This window comes from Leucoraja erinacea, chromosome 7, assembly GCF_028641065.1.
Source record: "Leucoraja erinacea ecotype New England chromosome 7, Leri_hhj_1, whole genome shotgun sequence".
Taxonomy (NCBI): domain Eukaryota; kingdom Metazoa; phylum Chordata; class Chondrichthyes; order Rajiformes; family Rajidae; genus Leucoraja; species Leucoraja erinaceus.
Window position 1 is genome coordinate 23,566,725 of NC_073383.1, and position 21,157 is coordinate 23,587,881.

The 21,157-nt window shown below is 42.1% G+C and overlaps 1 protein-coding gene across 6 annotated transcripts in view; it reads right to left on the minus strand.

The window, feature by feature from the left end:
* The window catches only part of LOC129698743 (mitogen-activated protein kinase kinase kinase 20-like), a 115,224-nt gene that overhangs the window by 24,418 nt on the left and 69,649 nt on the right, over positions 1 to 21,157 (minus strand). For 5 of the 6 annotated variants that reach the window (XM_055637964.1, XM_055637966.1, XM_055637967.1 and 2 more), the window contains exons 12-16: positions 11,631 to 11,675; positions 10,162 to 10,192; positions 9,935 to 10,074; positions 9,240 to 9,302; positions 6,478 to 6,573 (exon numbers count right to left, since the gene is read on the minus strand). In XM_055637964.1, the coding sequence (XP_055493939.1) occupies positions 6,478 to 6,573; positions 9,240 to 9,302; positions 9,935 to 10,074; positions 10,162 to 10,192; positions 11,631 to 11,675 (375 nt within the window). Of the gene's footprint in view, positions 1 to 6,477; positions 6,574 to 9,239; positions 9,303 to 9,934; positions 10,075 to 10,161; positions 10,193 to 11,630; positions 11,676 to 19,409; positions 20,186 to 21,157 lie in introns of those variants that run through there. The other variant, XM_055637969.1, reaches the window with a different exon arrangement.

Sequence of the window (21,157 nt, forward strand, 5' to 3'; positions counted from 1 at the left end):
TACCTGCCCCTCATGTGTCCCCCACCCACCTCACCCAACCCAGAATCAGATTTAAATCCAAATTTGTGTTGCACCATACTATCCTTGTAAGAATTCGGTAAAGGGTGTCCATGTCTTGAAAAATTGATCTGGTTTTTCTGCAAAGACAAGCCTAATATTTTCCAAATGTAGTGTCTCGGACATGTTTGTGATCCACATCTTCACAGTAGGGACTGATGTGTGTTTCCAAATTTAAGTATTAGTTTTTTCGCCGTTATCAGGCCATAGTTAAGGAAACGTCTTTGAAATAACGTTAGCCCAGACAGGCTTCTGACGTACCTAGAGTAATCAATTCTGTGTCGGGGTCCAATTTTATTTTAAGTATTTTAGAAAAAAATTCCAAAATTCCCCTCTAGAAATTATGTAACTTTATGCAGGAGGCAAAAGAGTGGGTTATGGTTGCTGCCTGAAGGAGACATTTATCACAAATAGGGGAAACATTTGGGAAGATCTTCTTCAGTTTAGACTTTGAATAATAAAGTCTATGCAGTATTTTAAATTGTATTAACGAGTGCCTAACGATAAGAGAACAGTTGTGTATATATATAGAAGGTTTTCCTCCCATCTATCTTTTTAAATTGTTAGGCCCAATTCATCTTCCCAAGCTCGCCTAATCATTTCCGACGATGGGGTTTGTATATTTAAAAAGGTATTATAAAGGTGCGATAATGGTTAGTAATGGAGAGAGAAGATTGTTTGCCTTTTAATATAGGCGCGATCCTTCTCTCTCCAATAAATCTGAAGAAATCATTATATGAGAAAAATCCGATAATCCATAGCACCTTACGAGTCTGGAAACAAGTGAAATCAACCCTTAAATTGAGAAATGTATCTCTTCTCACTAATCGCCAACAATCCCTCGTTTAAGCCGTCTACATTAGACAAGCCGTGCATTCAATGGGAAAGCTTGGGAATTTTATAAAACTGGGAGATCTTTATGAGATGGGGACTCTCCTCTCATTTCAAGAATTACAGTCGAAATATCATCTGAAAGGTAGTCAATACTTTAGATATCTTCAAATACGAGACTATCTGAAATCACATACCCAAGACTGTCAATATATGGTTCCAGACATACTAGACGAATGCATGAATAACTTTGCAAATAAACCCACTCCTTCGCTGATGACATCACAATGGATCTGCTTGCTGCCGTCTTACTCACGCTGCGAGTGACGTCTCCCACCCCCCCTCTCCCCGTTATTCAAAAGACGCTCGGGCATTGCTTTCTCTCGGGGCTTTCTCTCGGCTCCTCAGTCGCCTCCTCCCTCTCCCCCCCGGGCTCTCTCTCCCCCCAGGCTCTCTCTCCCCCCGGGCTCTCTCCCCCCCCCCTCTCTCTCCCCCACCCCGTTATTCCCCAAAAGACGCTCTCTCGGGCGGGCTCTGCTCTCTCTCTCGGGGGCTTCTCCCCCCCCCCGGGCTCTCGGGCTCTCTCCTCAGTCGCTCCTCCTCCCACCCCGGGCTCTCTCTCCCCCCCCCGGGCTCTCTCCCGGGCTCTCTCCCCCACCCCGGGGGGCTCTCTCCCCACCCCGGGCTCTCTCCCCCACCCCGGGCTCCCCGGGCTCTCTCCCCCACCCCGGGCTCCTCCCTGGGCTTTGACCCCGGGCTCTCTCCCCCACCCCGGGCTCTCTCCCCCCCCCCGCTCTCTCTCCCCCAGACCCAGGCTCTCAAGTCGGGGCCCTGACTAGAACTCTCAGGTCCGTCTCTCCCCCCCGGGCTCTCTTGCGTCTCCCCCGGGCTCTCTCGACCCCGGGTGCGGAACCCGGGCTCTCTCGGGTCGGATAGAAACATAGAAATTCCCTGGGCTTTGCAGGCAAGTCGGGCCCCTAGAATCTCAGGTCCCCTGGTTCGAGCCGAGTGCGGAACCGTCTCGGGTCATTCATAGAAATAGGTGCAGGAGGCCATTCGGCCCTCGAGCCTCCGCCATTCAATATGATCATCCAACTCAGTATCCCGTACCTGCCTTCTCTCCATACCCTCTGATCCCCTTAGCCACAAGGGCCACATCTAACTCCCTCTCCCCCTCCTCCCCTCCCCCGGCCTTTCCCCCCCTCCCTTTTTCTCTCTCCCCCCTCCTCTTGACCCCACCCCCACTCCTCTCCCCTCTCTCAGTATCTCTCCCCCCCTCTCTCTCTTTGAACTTTGAAAATAAACTGGCTGCCTTCTTCCTTGCGCGGCGAGTGACATCACACCCCCCCCCCCCCCCCCCCGTCCACGCCCCCCGGTACTCGGGCTCTGCCTGGAGCAAGGGAGTATTGCATTCGGGAACCAGCCCTCCCCTGTGATGAGTCGTCCCCCCACCCCTCAAACTCTACCCCCCCTTCCCTCTCTGCCCCCCGCTCCCTCTCTGCCCCCCTCCCGCTTCCCCTCTGCCCCCCATGCCTCCTGTGGGGTCTATAGGTAGGGGACGGGTGCGTTGGGGGAGCAGACCCAATGGGGCTAGTGTATTTATAAAATCTTTTGGCAATGCCATGAATGTTATCTGCCAGAGCTATCTCCTGGCCTCTTTTTGGCCTTCTAATTTCCTTTTTTACTTTGCTCCTTAGTTCTAAAACTCCTCCAGGGATACACTTGGTCCCAGCTGCTTATACCTTGCATCTTTCTTATTCTTGACCTCAATTTCTCTCGTCAGCCAAGCTTCCTTACATTTGCCTGTCTTGCCCTTTGCTCTAATAGGGACGTGTATTTTCTGAGCTTTTGTCGGCACACTTTTAAAAACATCCCACTTGGCTGATGTTCCTTTCCCCTGAAACAAACTGCCGCAGTAGACTTGAGCGACTTTACCTCATACCCGCAAAGTTGGCATTTTCCAATGATCTATGATAAAGTTAGAGCACTACATTTTGTAGTTACAGCTCGTCTTAATCATAGTGAATGCATAAATGTGAATTAAAACAACAACAATTCTACCCATCTGAAGCACTGAATACTTCCTCCACCACACCCAGCAAGCTCCACAATTACTGACCACGGAATCTCCACTGAGCTGTTGAATGTGCTCTTTTCACTAAATCACAAAAGTTACAACTTCAAACAATTTTCCCATTTAGACAGCCCTCCAGCATTCTGCAGAACCAACCAACCTACAGGATCTATCAACGTTACCAAAACCAACGTGGCAACCTTCATCACAAGCACACAACCAACCATCATCAAAATTTTCATCATCTTTCATGAAACTCGGGATTATGCAAACATGAATTACAGACATTGCAACATCCTCCAACAAACTATACTAGCATCCTCTTGTACCAAGCTACAAAACACAAGGTTTCCTTTGCTGGAATCCTGAGCAAAACACAAAGTTCTGGAGGAACTCAGTGGACCAGACAGCCTCAGGACCCTTCTTTTAAAATGACCCTCTGCATTTTTTTATTTATATTCCATTTCCTAGCATTGTAGTTAAAAAAATATTCCAATACTGTTAGAAGGGGTGACAAATCAGGTCATGTAGTAGATTAACGAGGGAGATGGTTTGATTAGGAGTCGTGGACTTGGGGGGGAAGATTGTTGGGAATGTTATGGAATTCCATTGAGCAAATTACTTAAAGAGGTAAACTATCCAAGTCAGGATGCCAGCACCAGGTTGTAATTTACTCTGCACCATTTATTTAAAGTGACACTGAAGCAAGTTTCACAGATACTGTAAGCCTAGCCTGCCACCACATAAGTGACTCACAGCCGATGTGTTAGTGCAAGCTAATAACAGGTTTCATGGTCAGTTTATTGTCACATGTACCAATTAAGGTTCAGTGAAATACTTTTTCAAATGCAATAAAAACTAAATTTAGCTAACTTATTACCTCATTTGCCCTCATCACCCAGCACTTCCTACGGGGGCCTGAAGCGGGGGATGTCGGGTGGGGGGGGGGGGGAAGCGGGGGGGTGGGGGGGGGGGGGCTTGAAGCGGGGGATGTCGGGTGGGGGGGGGGGGGGCTTGGGGGGATGTCGGGGGGGGGGGGGGGGGGCTTGAGCGGGGGATGTCGGGGGGGGGGCTTGAAGCGGGGATGTCGGGGGGGGGGCTTGAAGGGGGATGTCGGGGGGGGGGCTTGAAGCGGGGATGTCGGGGGGGCTTGAAGCGGGGGATGTCGGGGGGGGGGCTTGAAGCGGGGGCTTGAATGTCGGGGGGGGGGGGGGGGGGCTTGAAGCGGGGGATGTCGGGGGGGGGGGGGGGCTTGAGCGGGGGATGCGGGTGGGGGGGGGGGGGGCTTGAAGCGGGGGATGTCGGGGGGGGGGCTTGAAAAATGAAGGCGGGGAATGAGACGTAAACGGGGGGGGGGCTTGAAGCGGGGGATGTCGGGGGGGGGGGCTTGAAGCGGGGGATTCGGGGGGGGGGGGCTTAGCGGGGGATGTCCGCTTGAAGCGGGTGATGTCGGGGGGGGGGCTTGAAGCGGGGGATGTCGGGGGGGGGGGGGGCTTGAAGATGGCGAAAATGTCTTCGGGGGGGAAAGGCCCCTTGAGGCGGGGAACGGGGGGGGGGGTGAAGCGGGGGATGTCGGGGGGGGGGGGGCACGGGGGGGCGGTGGGGGGGGGGCTTGGGATCATTTCGGGGGGGCTTGAAGTGGGGGCTGTTGGAGGGGGGCGGGGGGGGGGGCATAACTTTCTCTTCGAAAGGCCCCAACAACAGTGCAGGAAATGGTGTCTCATTTTCTCTTTCTCCACCCCCCCCCTCTTCTTCACCCTCCCTCATATTTCCCCTCTCCTCCTCCCCACCCCAATAACTCCCTCACTTCTCCCTCCCTCTCCTTTTCCCTACCCTCAGTCACGTCCTCCCTCCCTTCATAACTTCTCTCTCTCTCCCTACCCCCTCCTATCCCTCCATCCCCCACCCCCCCCCCACTATCCCTCCTCACCTCTCCCACTGCTCTCCTCTATTCCCCACTCCCTACCTCCCCCCGTCCTATCCCTCTATTCCCCCTCCTCCCCCACTGTCCCTCGGCCTCACCAGCGCCCGGCCCCAACTGCGCCCAGCTCCCTCAATCCCCCCACTCTCCTGGCGGTGAGGCACAAACTCAGCTCCTCCACTCCTTCAGATTTATTCTCAGTGCCAATCAGTGCGGCGATGGTGCGCCGGAAGGGGCATTGTGATCCCGGGTGACTGACAGGAGAGGAGACCAATCTGCGTGGCACTGACAGGAGAGGAGAGCAATTTGCGCATGTGCGTTTATTAAGATTTTTAAACATTAATAACTTTTACAGTATACCACGGATCGGAAAAAAACTTGGTGCACTTGAGCACAAGAACATGGTGAGTAAGGTGGTGAAGAATGGTAGCACTATCGTGTCCCCTTTTGGCGCATATAGAAAAAACACACAAACCGGAAAAGCACAAGATCAGAGTTTTTGTTATGTACTAGACCAAGTGCAGACCCATTGGGTCTGTTCCCCTCAACACGCATTTGCAGGGGGTGGGGGGGCGCCATGCGGCGTCACACACACTAACCACCTCCATACACACACTACTGTTATTGTAATGTCAGCAGCTGGGCAGCGGTCAGATTTTAAAAAAAAAGATCAGATTGGTCAACAATTTTAATAAAAAAAGTCAGGAAAATAATGTACCAAATGTACAGAGGAGTGGATTTCTAAATTCACGAGGAAAATCTCGACTGAAATATGTAAAAATATTCCCGTTTCGGCGTCTGGTTTTCGAGGAGATACGTTTCACATGCAAAATGACACACACACACACACCCACACAGTTTTTAAAGTATATAGATAGATAGTAGGAAGTGTAGTATAATTACTCTAGTATAGTCTAGCATAATATAATTTAATATTCTAATACAGAAATTCAAAGTCTTGAAGAGCTGCAAGCTGCACATCAGAGGAGCCATATGTGGCGTGGTTGCGATTGGGACAATGTTTGAGTATAGATTTCATTAGTTTCTAGAGCAGTGGTTCTTAACCTTTTTGGCATACGTATGCGCATACGGGAACAAAATACTGTATGTGGCATGTACCTTTGTTAGGTTCCTAAAAATGGGCTCAACAAATTAATGTTATTTATGACCCCTTCATGTCCCCCGGTAAAACCCCAAGCGACCCCCCCCCCCCACCCCCCATGGGGGTCCCAACCCCCAGGTTGAGAATCACTGTTCTAGAGGTTGCTAGATTTTTCACTCTTTCTTAAAGGCTGATAGTGCAAAATTACCATAAATAACCACACCTTTCAACTGAGAGTGGAGAATTAGCCATGCCATCTTATTACATTACTGTCGGATATCCCACAGCAAAACAGCACAGATCTCTCAACTGGAATAGTGCCATTGAATAAAATGTTAGTGGGCTTCATTGGTGATCCCGGCAACTGCCAACCTTTTGTTGGGATTAAACCCACTCTGGAAATTTTGTAAAATTGGAATTCTAGCAGCATTGTGCAGTCCTACTATACATACCAAAACACCGAGATAAAAAAGGCACCCAGAGGCCATTTACCTGACATGCTTTCCCTGGCTTTAAATGATAACCAAAAATCAGATCAAGATGCAGTATCTTTTCTCCAAATTCCTCTTCTTCTTTGGAATCATCTCCCTTCAAAGAAAACATTCAGTGATTTCTATTTGGCTTTTATATTGTAAGTACATTTGCAGGTAACACAAAAATAAGTGATATAGTTATTAGTAAAGAAGGTTATCAATGTTTACTTCAAGGTCTGGGACAGTTGGGAAGATGAGGCAAGGAATGGCAAACAGAATTTAACCCTGGCATTTATGAGGTGTTTTAACAATAACGGTTATGCCAAACCGGGGCAGGATTTACACAGTAAATGATAGAGCCCTGGAGAATGTTGCATAATAGAGTTATCTGGGCGTATAGGTACATGGTTCCTTAAAAGTGGCAAGCCAAGTGGACAGGGTGTTGAAGAAGGCGTTTTGGCATGCTTGTCTTCATTGGGAAGGGTATGTAGTACAAACATTGGCACATCATAATGCAGCTGTACACGTCCTTGACGAGACCACAATTGGAGTAATGTGCGCGGTTAGAACATAGAACAGTACAACACAGGTATGGGCTCTTCGGCTCAATGTTTATGCTGAACATGATGCCAGGCTAATCTGATTTAATCTGCCTGTACATGATCCATAGACCTCTATTCTCTGCCTCTCATGTGCCTATCTAGATGCCTCTTAACCACAATCTTATCTGCCTCCACCATTACCCCTGGCAATGCGTTCCAGGCCCCCACGATTCTTTATGTAAAAAACTTGCCCTGCGCATCTCCATTCAACTTGCTCCATCTCACTTCATTGCAATGCCCTCTAGTGTTGGACATTTCCACCCAGATTCCATATTATCAAAATATTTTGATTATCTCTGATGTTCATGGGCAATCTTAACTAAAATACACCAATTAAAACATATAAAACGTTAAACACCATTAAACATCATTTAAGCACCAAAAATACAAAGCTGATAGCTTTTAAATCAATATTACATATATGTTAACTCAACTAATTCAGAACAGGATAAATTAGCTGAAACTTGTCTTTCCCCCTCAGTGACATTTCTTCACGACTGAACTGAATGGAGTCATTGAACCCTCCTGTTCAGGGGTCAGAATTTGCAGCATGTTGCAAGTACTGTCCAACATCAGTGCATCACAGATACTAAAGGGCCTGTCCCACGAGCATGTGACCTGCATGCGGCAAGCGCGACCTAAAGGGCTTGTCCCACCAGCATGCGCCTGCATGCGGCAAGCGCGACCAAACCAGAAGCGGGAGCCGCGCGGAGGTTGAGTGAGTGACACAGCGTGGAGGCAGCTGCGTATGCCCGTCGAGGCGGTGCGTATGGCGTCGAGGCGGCTGCGGGCAGGCAGGCGGAATTTGTAAACACGGTCAGTTTTTCGGAGCCCCAAGCGATGTCGGGACCAGCTCCGCACAACTCCATACAGCTCTGGCGATCGAAGTGGGACCGGGCCCCGCGAGGCCGTATGGCTCAAGTGACATGCTGGTGGGACTGGCCCTTTAGGTCGCGCTTGCCACATGCAGGCGCATGCTGGTGGGACTGGCCCTTTAGGTCGCGCTTGCTGCATGGAGTCGCATGCTCGTGGGACAGGCCCTTTAGGCATGTTCTGCTATTCTTGAGGCACTTTCATGAATTAGCAGGAAAACACTGAATCCATTCACAGCCTGAAAAAATACAAACAGCATAGTTTACCTGCTAATATCATTGAAATAGGTATGGATTCATCCTAGTACTTAAAGACCGTAAACAATTCCTGGAAGAACAGATCCTGAGAATTAACATTTCTCAATGGTGTGCCCTAAAATGTTAATGTAAATAATTTTGTTTGCTGTTAATAGATTCTCCAGTGGCAAATGTGTCTGACAACATCCCGCCTGATGAGAAACTGCAGCAGAATTTTGAACAATGCACTACCATTGCATTCAGGCTATGTTCAATGATTTTAATCTGGAGAGTCTCAGGCTAAGTGTGGTAAATCTAATGTTAATCCATCTGAAGGCAAGCACCCAGTGTAAAGAGCGGAAGCAGCAAAGAGCACCTGCCTACAGCCAGAATTATTTAACGGCCCAGATGCCCAAGAAGGAAAAAAGCAGATCAAAAATATAACTATTTTTATAGGATGCTATTGGATTAAATGCAATTATTATCTGATCAGTGGAGTAATGGAAGATATGTCATAAACCACAGCTGAGTCGGAGGCAATGAGTACTGGGGAATAAATGAACCACAGTAAAAAGGACTGGCTGTAGCAGCCTATAATTTTGTCCAACAGAATAGAATTATTGTCTTATTTCACTGGTTGCTGATTTAGTACTCAGGTTCATTATGGATCTTTACAAATCGTAAACTGTTGACAAGAGCTGTGCATTCTCTGACTTACAAGATCAAACAATCGCCATGAGTTAACAAAATATAAAATTCTTCACAGTTTAGATACAATAATTCCAAATACATTTATAGCTTATCAGCAGGAGCTTAATAGATCTATGTTGTGTACAAATCTTCTGCATCTGCTTATTAATATTTAAAATCACTAGCCTGTTTTACTTTCTGAGCAAATAAATACAAAAAGAATCACAAATTATGCTGATTTCATCAAAAACACCAATGCTCGAAACCAAAAATTAGCAGAGTTCATAAATTACATTATATGTGGTGTGGTTGAAAAGATATATATATATATATATATATATATATATATATATATATATATATAACTTTTCTTTACTAACCTTAATTAAGGGAGGAAAGTGAAAGAGGTTCAAGTAGTCAAGGGTCAGTTTTTCAATTTCAGTCTGAAAGAGAACAGATGGGTTTGTTAACAGCAGGTAATTATTTTCATCTTTTCACTAACTTCCATATACATACTGTAACATTTGTCAATTTCTGGAAAATATTGTAGATTGTCTATTGGAGCTGCTTAACCGTCATTAGATTTTTTTAACAACTATTTTCTTCGTTTTAGTTTTTTCCTTTGATACATAGGAACAGTAGTAGGCCATTTAGCCTTTCAAGTCTTTTCTGCCAATCTTTCAGTTAACCATATACATCTGCAGCAAAATATCTATCCATTATTCACCTTGATATGAACATATTACTTTTGTGTTCCAAATTGGTATTGATTTTGTCCTAAAACATTCTCAGAGTTTATTTCTTTCCTGTTAAGAACAAAGGGGCAAAAGCAAAACGTTTCACTATTTGTAGGAATCTTGAAATCACATTAAATATGCAAGCATAAAATAAACTGATCACAAATATCTTAAATAGTAAATGGTATACAAAATAAAACTTGGAAATACCCTCAGGAGTTTAGTGGCACAAGATGTGAAAATAGGAACCTTGCTGCATGCAACATTCCACGAATGTAAATTAAAATGCTAGCAGTTCGTTTCTAAGCCACCTTTCATTTTAGCTTCTTTCTTCATACCTTTAAATGAATGATATGTCCTTTGGATTGTATTCCTATGTCTTTCATGTCCTGTTCTGTCAGCAAGAGTAACCTTTGGCCCGTGATGTGGTGATTTTTGAACAGTTCAGCGTAGCCTTTCATGTCACAATCTCTGTCACCTATAATCATAAAGTTACAGAAAATCATCATATTTGCAATGTACAGAAACTCCAGTAATTCACAGAACTGTCATCAATCTCTATTACCTTTATCTAATAATTGTTTGATCCAAAAGTACTGGAAAAGAGAAATAAGAAAAGGATTAAAATACAATGTTGAGTAAAGAATTATCTCTAATGTCCATTATGTCCAAAGTATTGTGATCAGAAATAATACATTACTTTTTTTTTTTAATTGCTAATGACAATGGAAAGGCTTACATTAGCAAAATATTTATTATGAAATTTAGAAACATACGACATAAGCTGCTATAATTTAGTGCAGCCATATTCAAATAAGCTTGGATTTTCCAGGGGACAGACTTTCAACTGATGTCTACTACAAACCTGCCGACTCCCCCAGTTATCTGGACTACACCTCCTCCTACCCTGCCTCTTGCAAAGAGACTATCCCCTACTCTCAATTCCACTGTCTCTGCCGCATCTGCTCCCAAGCTGTGACTTTCCATTCTAAGACATCTGAGATGTCCTTGTACCTTAGTAAATGCCGTTTCCCCCCCTGCTGACTGATGGATCCCTCATCCAAATCTGCTCTATGTCCCGTAGTTCTGCTCTCACTTCCCCTCCCCCTAGACGGGACAAGGATAGAGTTCCCCTACTCCTCACCAGCCTCCACATCCAAACATCATCCTCAGACATTTCCGGCATCTCAATCGTGATTCTACTACCAGTTACATATTCCCATCTCCATCCATTTCTGTCTTCCACAGAGACCACTCACTCTGCAACTCCTTGGTTCACTCATCCCTTCCCAACCAAACCACCTCCTCCCCAGGTACTTTCTCGTGCAACCGCAGGAGATGTCACACCTGTCCATATACCTCCTCCCTCGTCTTCTTCCATGCACCCCACGGTCCTTCCAGAAGAGAGAGATGTTCATGTGCACCTCCTTGAACCTAATCTCCTGTATATCGCAAGACCAAACGTAGACTCGGTGACTGCTTCGCTAAACACTTACATTCGGTCCAACAAGGCCTATTGGATCTTCCGGTTGCTAATAATTTTAACTCCCATTCCCTTACTGACCTTGCTCTCCTGAGCCTCCTCCATGGCCATAGTGAGGCCACATGCAAACTGGAGGTACAGAATCTCACATTCCCCTTGGGTAGCTGACAACTCAATGGTATGAACACTGAATTCTCAAATTTTAGGCAACCTCTAACAACTTCTCCCCCACATCCCTGTTACGCTTTGTCCTGCCCCTCTTCTCTCCCAGCTTTCTTTCCTCACCCCTCCAATTGGTCTGAAGAAGCACCAACCTGAAACGTCACCAATTCCTGTTCTCCATAGATGCGGCTTGACCCACTGTGTTACTCCAGCACTTTGCGTCTTTTTATGTAATTCAGCATCTGCAGTTCCTTGTTTCTATAAAAATTTACCTCACAAGTGATAACTGCAGAACAATTCAATATTAACCCTACCATCTTTTATGATTTGATTTACCAGCTCTATGGTATTATTCAGTTCGTTAATTTAAAGGAGATTTATATGCTTACCACATCCTCCTCAGTCCAAGAGTATATATCTAAGGATGGCAGCAACTGCGTAAAAGAGAGTATAAACATTACTACATAATCGTGATGGCTTAAAAAAGATCTACATGTAAGATCTTCTATGTAGGCATACAAAAATGATTTGTTCTGACATCTCGAACAAACTAATGCTTAGTTGTATATTTCATGGTGTGGTTACCTTGTTAAGAGTATTAGTCAGCTTACTGCATTGCAATTGGTAGCCAGTTTCAGTTTGTTTTACATACACTGAATAAAACCACTACAGCTGTTTGCAATTTAAATTTAGCCATGGAGATAGAATTTCACACCACAGATATTTACTTCAGCAACACAGTTGATGCCTATTTTGTGAAGCATTCTAATGAATAGCACTGCGGCTTGTCATCCTTTTCTCCATTTTCAGCTTCCCTAGTTTCACGCCTTCCTCTTTAAAATTAGATGCACTGTTTAGATTTGAAATTCCTCAGGACAGCTTTCAACATTATTTTTCTATCAGTAAGAGAAATGGATTGTAGAACACGAGAAGTCAACAGGATTCCTTTAATGTGGAATGGAATGGTCTGATGCAGAGAGAGAATAGTGGAGTTAGACTGAGCTCTGGGTAATTTTGCACATTACCTCGCTGGTTCAGAATGTCTGGAACTTGAATCCCATACATGAATCGAATGCTACATTTTAAATAGAGGGCCAGGCCACCTCAGATAGTAAATTTTTAAACCATTTTCTAAACAGCAAGGTTACACAATCCTTATGAATAGAAATAGAAAATATCTACTGGATTTTCAATTGACAGCACACTTACCTCTATAGTTGCCTGATTACATTTAAAAGACAGTCACTCATTTAGATTTCTGTTTAACATTTGAGTGATAAATTCTATTTGTGTTAACATTTTTTTTACAGACATTGCTTGGCTTGACAACTCCAACAATTCATCCGGACCAGTGTGATGTATGCTTTGCAGTAACACCAGCATTAAAAAAAATACATCCTCATTTAGATGAAGCCACGAGCAATCTTTATTACTAGTTCATCAGATTACAATCATTACATGTTATTCAGTGATATATTCCTCATACACTTATATATTTTAATCCTATGTTTTCCATTTGTAATTTATCGTGCTCCAGCACTGTGACATTCACATATCTTGCTGAATTTCACTTGTTTAGATTAAACAAATATATTAAATAACTTTACATTTAAGGAAATGCGATAATTCCAAATAACTACTGCTAATACTCATAGCACTACAACCAAATATGAAAAAAACATTTTTGGAGCAACATTTTTGTCCCATGTCAGAAGAATTACACGCCAGTATCAATTATGATTTTTTAAATGGCTGTATGAAAACTACTGAAAACCTGGTTATTTAGAAAATGGTCTGAAAAAGTTTCAGCAGTTATTTTATTTGAAGTTTAGTGTATTAATTTTGACTGTACAGAACTTTTTACAATGTTTAATCAGAATTACCAGAAAATATAGAATTGATTTTAATCAATACAGTGCTTTGGTGAGCTGATTGAATATTTCATAAATCAATGGTCTGTTAGCAGGAAAGAAATACTGAAATGTCATCAATTTTAAAGTTTAACTTTCTCTCTGCAGTTTTTTTTTTAACCTTCAGAATATTTCCAGAATTGTTTGTATTTACCGTATTTCCCGGCAATGAAGAAGACGCACCCCCAGTAGCTACCAGCCAACCAACACCTCTACTGGTTGCGCCTGTGCCAAAGGACACCGTGGCTAGCTGGTGGACGGGCCGGCAGAAGGTGCTGAGGTGGCGGCTGGTTCCCCTGTCCAGTCCCGGTGTCCCCTCGCTGCCACCCGAGCTACTGAGTGAGTTGCTGGCATGATCCCCTACCCCCTCCTTCTCAACGCTCCTGCCCTCCCCGCAACTTTACCCCTGGTGGCCCAGTCAAGTTTGCTAGTTTGTGCTGACCCGGGCCAGACTCCCCACACGCTGTGAAAGGAACTACCCCCCCCCAGCGGCGCTGCCCTTTTAAATCAGCTGCCAGCAATGAGGGATAGACTTGGCTATCCCTTAGTACAGCAACATAATTCTTGATGTTGCTGCACTGATGGATAGCTAAGTCTATTCTTCTTGGCTAACAATCTAACCTTTGGGCCTTATTTGAGGGTGAAAAATAGCATCTTCATTGCCGGGAAATACGGGTATATAAGATTTCCACCATTCACAGTATTTTATCCTAATTCACTTGGAGAATGGCCTCCCAACTCATTATGGGTGACTGCAACTTATGCCAGTCATAGAGTCCACCTTTCCATTAAAATAAAGACACAGTACTGTGGCAACATTTTACAAGCACCTTAACAGGATAGGATTAAATTTAACAGTTCTGAACTGCTATGGATAAAATAATTTTACCAGCTAAATCACAAACTGTCTTGGTTACACTAGGGACTTCGGGTTTTTGTTTTATATATATATTTTTTAATTTATTGGACTTTTTGTTTATAACGTTATCTATAGATACTGTATTTACACACCTGTTATGCTACTTCAACTAAGAATTTAATTGTTCCTTTTTGGTAAGTACTATACACTTGATAACTCCATTCCGAGCTAGCCTTTTTTGCCTGCATTTGGCCCAAATCGTTCTAGACCTTTCCTATCCAAGCACATGTCCAAATGTCTTTTAAATGTTGCTCTTGTACCCGACTCAACTACCTCTAGTAACTCATTCCATAAACCCTCCACAAGCTGTGTGTTAAAGATACCCTTGGCTTCCTCGTAAATCTATCTCTTCTCACATGTTTAATACTTAATATATAATCTAACCTTCCAGACTAATCTACCATGAGGAACTCTGTCAAAGGCTCAAAGTTTGTTTAGACTGCCCTCAGGTGATTTCTCCAAAATTTGAAAGACACTATTTCCGAAGCACAAAGCTATGTCGACTATCCCTAATTAGCCTGAGCCTACCCAAATCCTGTCCCTCGGAATGCCCTCCAACAACTTTCCCACCACTAATGTCAGGCTCACCGGCTTATAGTGCCGACTTTTCACACAGAGAGTGGTGAATCTCTGGAACTCTCTGCCAGAGGGTAGTTGAGGCCAGTTCATTGGCTATATTTAAGAGGGAGTTAGATGTGGCCCTTGTGGCTAAGGGGATCAGAGGGTATGGCGAGAAGGCAGGTACGGGATACTGAGTTGGATGATCAGCCATGAGCATATTAAATGGCGGTGCAGGCTCGAAGGGCCGAATGGCCTACTCCTGCACCTAATTTCTATGTTTCTATGACTTGTACCCACTATCCTTCTTAAACAAGAGCCACAAAATGTGCCACCTTCTTATCCTGCGGAACTTCAGTTGCGGCTCAGGATAATGCAAATATCTTTGCAAGGGCCTTCCCAATTTTTGCTATCCACATGATCTGAGGATGCACTTGGTCAGGCCCTGGGGATTTAACCACTTTTATGTGCTTTAAAACCAGCAATACCTCCGCTTTGTTGATTTGTATATGATCTAAGACATCACAACTCCTATGTCTGAATTGCTTTCTTCCATTTGTTTTATCTTCAGTAAAAACAAATGAGAAGCATTTATTTAATATCTTCCCCATCTCTGTGGCACTACACAAATAATGCCATGTAAATCTTTAAGGGGACCTCGTCTTTCCTTAGCTACTGTTTGCTCTTAACGTACCAGGAGAATCTCTTTTCTGTTACTTTGTCTTCCAGATTCATTTCATGTCCTCTTTTAGCCCTCCTGATTGCCTTCTTAAATGTACTCCTAGACTACTTATACTCAGATACTTATTAATTCAGATAAATGTGAGGTGTTACAATTTGGAAAGTCAAACCAGGTCAGAACCTTCAAATGAACAGGGACTGTTGAAGAGAAAAACTATCTAGGAGTACATAGTTCCCTGAAAATGGTGTCACATGTAGGGTGATGAAGAAGGCTTTGGCATGCTGGCCTTCATCAGTCAGGAACTGTGTATAGAAGATGTATATAGCAGAGGGATTTGCTTGATCCTGAATGCCTATATCTGAAGTATGCCTCCCTTTTCCTGCCCAGAGGCTCAACATTTCTTTTCAACCAGGGTTTCCTTAACTTGCCAGCCTTGTCATCCACCCTGACAAGGACAAGCTGCCCTTGTACTCTTGCCATCCCACGTTTGAAAGCCTCTCACTTGCCAGCCCTCCCCTTACTTGCAAACTGACTTACCCAATCGATCTCTGCAAGTTTCTGCCCAATGCCTCCCAAATCAGCCTTGCTCCAATTTTGTACATTAATTTGTGGGACAGTACTATCGTTCTGCATAACTACTTTAAAACATATGGAATTATGCTTTCTGGTCCCAAAGTGCTCCCCCAATGGTACTTCATTCACTTGCTCTACCTCGTTCCCGAAGAGGAGTCCCTGTATTACACCCTCTATATAATTAAGAAAGCTTTCTTTGATACATTGATCAAATGTCCTCCCATCTAAGTCCTTTACACCATGGGATACCCAGTCAATATTAAGGAAATTGAAATCTCGAAACTATTACTATTATTTTTTACATCTAACTGTAAAGTCGAGCCATCTTCTCGCATTGAGTTGAACAGAATGAGAGATGATCTGATGTACACAAAATGTTGAGGGCACATAACAGTGGCAAATGACAGAATGAATTGTAGAACATTTCTCCAAGTGATTGTATGTAGAACCATGGAGCAGAGTTTCATAATAAGGAGTCAGCCATGTAGGACAAAGGGAAAGAGCAATTTCTTCACCCAGCAAGCAATGGAGGCAGGTTCACTGAACATATTCAAGGTAGAAAATCATAGTTATTATTTGGACAAAAGGGAGTCATGAATCTGAGAAAAGAACAGGGAGGTGGTGTTGATACCTGGGTGGGACCAGCTGCGATCTTACTAAACGGCGCTGTAACTTGAGGAGGTGATTGGCCTGTTCCTGCCTTCTTACCTCCTTACGTTGATTCTTAACTGTGGAATATTTTAAATATAATTTATGTAGTATCTGCATTTAGAGTGATTCACTTAAAGAAATGGAAAGCAGAGATGGTACAAGAGAAATTGGCATGGGCTAATCTTTCTGCATCAAATCTTGGAAATAATAATTATTTTTATGGTCTTTTTACTTCGATGATGTGCAATTTTTTTACATCATACGTGTAGAATTTTTTGATGGAGAAATTGCTGAACTCATAAGGAATGGTACAAGTTGCAACAAAGGATAGTTTGACTGTTTTCCATAAAAGGCAGTAATTGTGAGTCATGATCTTGTATATGTCTGTGCCACCCACATGCACAATTTAAACATTCCTCCCACACATTAACATCTCAACATGCCCCTAAGCAAGTGGGAAATCAACTCCCCTGTCAAACATGTGGTTATACAAGTGGTTTGAAGTTTGGTGAAATAACTTCAGTGCACCTAGCAGAAATGCAATATATTATCTTAAATAAAATATCTAAACTCCAGATATATAAATAAATGCATCGTCTTTTTTTTTACAAAATTACTTGCTAACACATTCCAAACACCTTTAAAATATTTAATTAAAAAAATCCAGAAATACTTAACATCACAGACAAACATTTAAATAATGAAACATCTGTGAAAAATTAATTATTATGTAACACTACGATTATAACCCTGAAATGTTAAGAATATTTGCATTTTATTGAGAGTACCTACACACGGCAGGTAATGTGTAGCAAAAAGCAGATTGCTGGAGGAACTCAGTGGACAGGTTAAGAAGGGGGAAATCCTTTAAAACCGAGATGAGAAGAATTTTTTTCACACAGAGAGTGGTGAATCTCTGGAACTCTCTGCCGCAGAGGGTAGTCGAGGCCAGTTCATTGGCTATATTTAAGAGGGAGTTGGATGTGGCCCTTGTGGCTAAGGGGATCAGAGGGTATGGAGAGAAGGCAGGTACGGGATACTGAGTTGGATGATCAGCCATGATCATATTGAATGGCGGTGCAGGCTCGAAGGGCCGAATGGCCTACACCTGCACCTAATTTCTATGTTTCTATGACAGGGAGCATCCTTGGAGAGAAATGGACAGGCTGCATTTCGGGTTGGACCCTTCTTCAGACCGAAGCTGGTGAAAGAGGCAAGGGGAAAGATGTCAAGTGGGTGGTGGATCCAGATAAAGGGGCTGATTGGCAGATAAATCAAGTGGTGGAAGAGAAGGATAATGTGTAGCATATTTTCTGAAAAGTTGTATGAGTATGTCATCTGCTTTGCTTCAACTTTCCATGTAAGATCCAAATTTGTGTTTTGATGAAATAAAATTAAGAGGAGCTGGCCAATCATGGTGCACTGTAGTGGTATGCAATTTGGTAAAGCCAAGGGTCTTCACCAAAAATAGCAATGTTTCTCCAATAGCTGAAGCTGAAGGCAGAATCTACTTGTAACAATAATCTACAATAAGATGGACAGCAGTGCTCATGAGTAGTTAATGTGAATGTTTATCTGCCTTCATCATTTTAAACAGCAGATTGTGAGATTAAATAGCAATTACAACCAACATTTTCACTGGTGACAATACAAGTGCTCCTGGCGATAATCTTACATTTGTAACAAGTTTTCCTAGACTTGCATACAAGGAAATGTTACTTAGGAATAATAAATATTTGTGATTTGGGCAGTTTCCCTCTGAAACCAAGTTCATTATTTTTCACTTCATTTAATGGAAATGTTTAATATTTAAAATAAAATTGCAAGATCTGGTTAAATGGTAACCCTTATTAGCTGAAATGAATGGATGCCAAGACAGAGAATCCAGTATTTACCTTTTTATTCCCCTATTAAACTCTCTGCAGCTTCTTGATGTGTTGATCACAAATCTCTAATTGCTCGTTTAATGCTCCAAATCATCATGTTTTAATTTTCTCTTAAAATTTAAAGTAGGATGATAGCACAGAGAATTTTTACTTGCACCATAAAACATCAACTTAATGACATCTACACTCGTTTAGGGCAACCATGACACAGGAAGGTGTTTCAGACAAAGTGCAGAGGACGGAAATAAGGAATGGATGTTATGCGTTATATACTTAATTTGGGTTTAGATGCCCTCAAAGATGTTAAACAATAACTGAATCCAATCAAAATTAGGTCTTGGAATCATACTTCCATCTGTATCTACACATGACAGTAATAGACACATCTTGTTAAATTATGCAAGGATTATTTCTAAATCTTAGATTATTTCAGTTTGTGTCCATATCTATGACAAAGATATCTTTCCAAAAATCAATGTTAAATGACTATTGTTCAGTTAGCAATTAATAGATTGTCATGTATTTGCCATTCAATTAAAATAAATATGCAGACAAGGGATAATGTCACTAATTAATAATATCAGGAAACCATTGCAAATTAACTTTCAACAGTGGTTGAAATTCTAACCTATCAAAAATTCAGGAAAATAACTTCATCCTGTGTGACTAGGGTTAAACACCATAGCACAGGCTATCTGTTCATTTTTTTACAATTTGGCTAATGTCACAGAAACCAAGTTTTGTAAGCAGTATAGTAATCACCATACAGAATTACTTATTCAGCACGTCTCCCAGCAACTGAGCTTGGAAAGTAGTTAAACTCTAGTTGGAGGAGAATCAGGAAACGAAGCATCTATTCAAAAGCATGGAATTGCAAACAAAAGCAACAGTTAACAAACAGTTTAGGAAGGGAGGCATACACAAGCATTCGCCTCCCACCTTCTCCCAAATTTGTACACAGAAGGAAAGAGAACCCAGACAAAAGTAGATATGCTTCTATATCAAGTTTATTGAAAAAGAAGAAATAGAAAATAGGTGAAACTCAACAAGGAAAAGCAGAACATCAAAACAGCATTAATAATGTGAATATTCCCAAAAGTTGTATAAATAGATTTTGGATCTATAAAAATATGTTTAGTAATGAAAATTCAAATGTTCACATATTTTACTTTCCATATCCAAGATTTATCTTTTTGTGCTTTTTTACTAAAGTTGCAGTTCCTCAGTGTTTCGTCTGATAATGTAACAAAATAACAATGCTTCAATCGATGCCATGCATAGAAATACCAATTGGAATAATACAATCACGCATAAAGCAGTGGTCTACATATATTAATAACTTTGAACAACTTTGCCGTTGCAGAAAATGAACAATTGATTTGCTCATTTTAATACTTTTGTTGCTTTAATAACTTGTATAAGCTCTAAGTATTTAGATTTAATCGCTATCAATATCATGTGACCAGTGACCAAAATCCATTGTCATATTAATTTTTTTCCCTTTCCTTACAGAGGTGGATTTAGATGAATTCTGTTTTGCTTGCATATTTATCTGAATCCCAGACTGCATGACAGGTCCTGATAGGTTCATAGGCAGGATATTTTGAAAACCTTTCATCATTTGCTGCAGACTTGCGTTCATGCCATCTACCTCCCCGTTATTGGTAGCTGTGATCTGACATGACATCTCTGAACTGTTTGATTCCTCTGTCTTAGACTCATAGAAACACTCTTCAGAAAACTTTGCACGAATAGGTAAGAAAGGCTGAGTAAAGAAAGGAAAAATATCATAGATGAACATAAAAGCAATAAAAGGTTAAATAACAATATTGAGAAATTTGGAAAGAATACAAAGTTGACAAGCTTTACCATTCTGTGGTTGCTTACCAAATAATTCTATATAGTTCTATGTAGTTCCTCTTTATGTAGTATAAGCAATTCTTTCAGCCAATGTATTGGAAACTTTTTTAAGATAATCAAACCTTTAACTGCACACTTTTCCTCGTTATGCCCTTAACAATTTTTCAATTGTTTTGTTCCAGCAAAGCTAATACAGCTTTTATTTTATTTACTATAATTAGCTGACTTTTTCTTAATTTCGTATTAATTACCTAACACAATACAAATATGCAAAGCAGACATTCATTCCCACCTCATACATGTGCATGTGACAGTGTGTACTGTTTCCTAATATGGCTGCTTTTAAGAGAACTCTCACTTTGAAGAGGTGGTACCTCCTATTTTCTTCCCCAGGATATGTTGGAGAAACAATATGAGCAAAGACAATGCAATAACTATTTGTGTCAGTCTGTAATAAGGAACTTTCTGGAATATAGCAAAATTATGAAACTACCACACTATATCGTTCGTTTCTTCACATTCCTAAATCAGCAAAACGGCAACTCAATTTTACATGTGATAAATATGAATGATAATTAAATTTCTTTGGTAGAAAATAATACAGATCAATTTGAAAAAACCTTATAATCTGTACTCTAAAGCACAGGTATCACAAAGTTTCCATTGCTATGTTCATAATGTTACTTATCAAAATGAAGACTTAACCACCTTGTCCTATATTATTGGTAGATTACCCATCTTACCTGCAGAACAATATATTAAGAGTGAGTGCAAATTCAGTGATTTTTTTTAAACCAGAGTTAAATGTGAATAATAATTTTAGCATTAATATTATATAGTCAAAATAATAAAATGTTACAATAATGTAGGACACTTA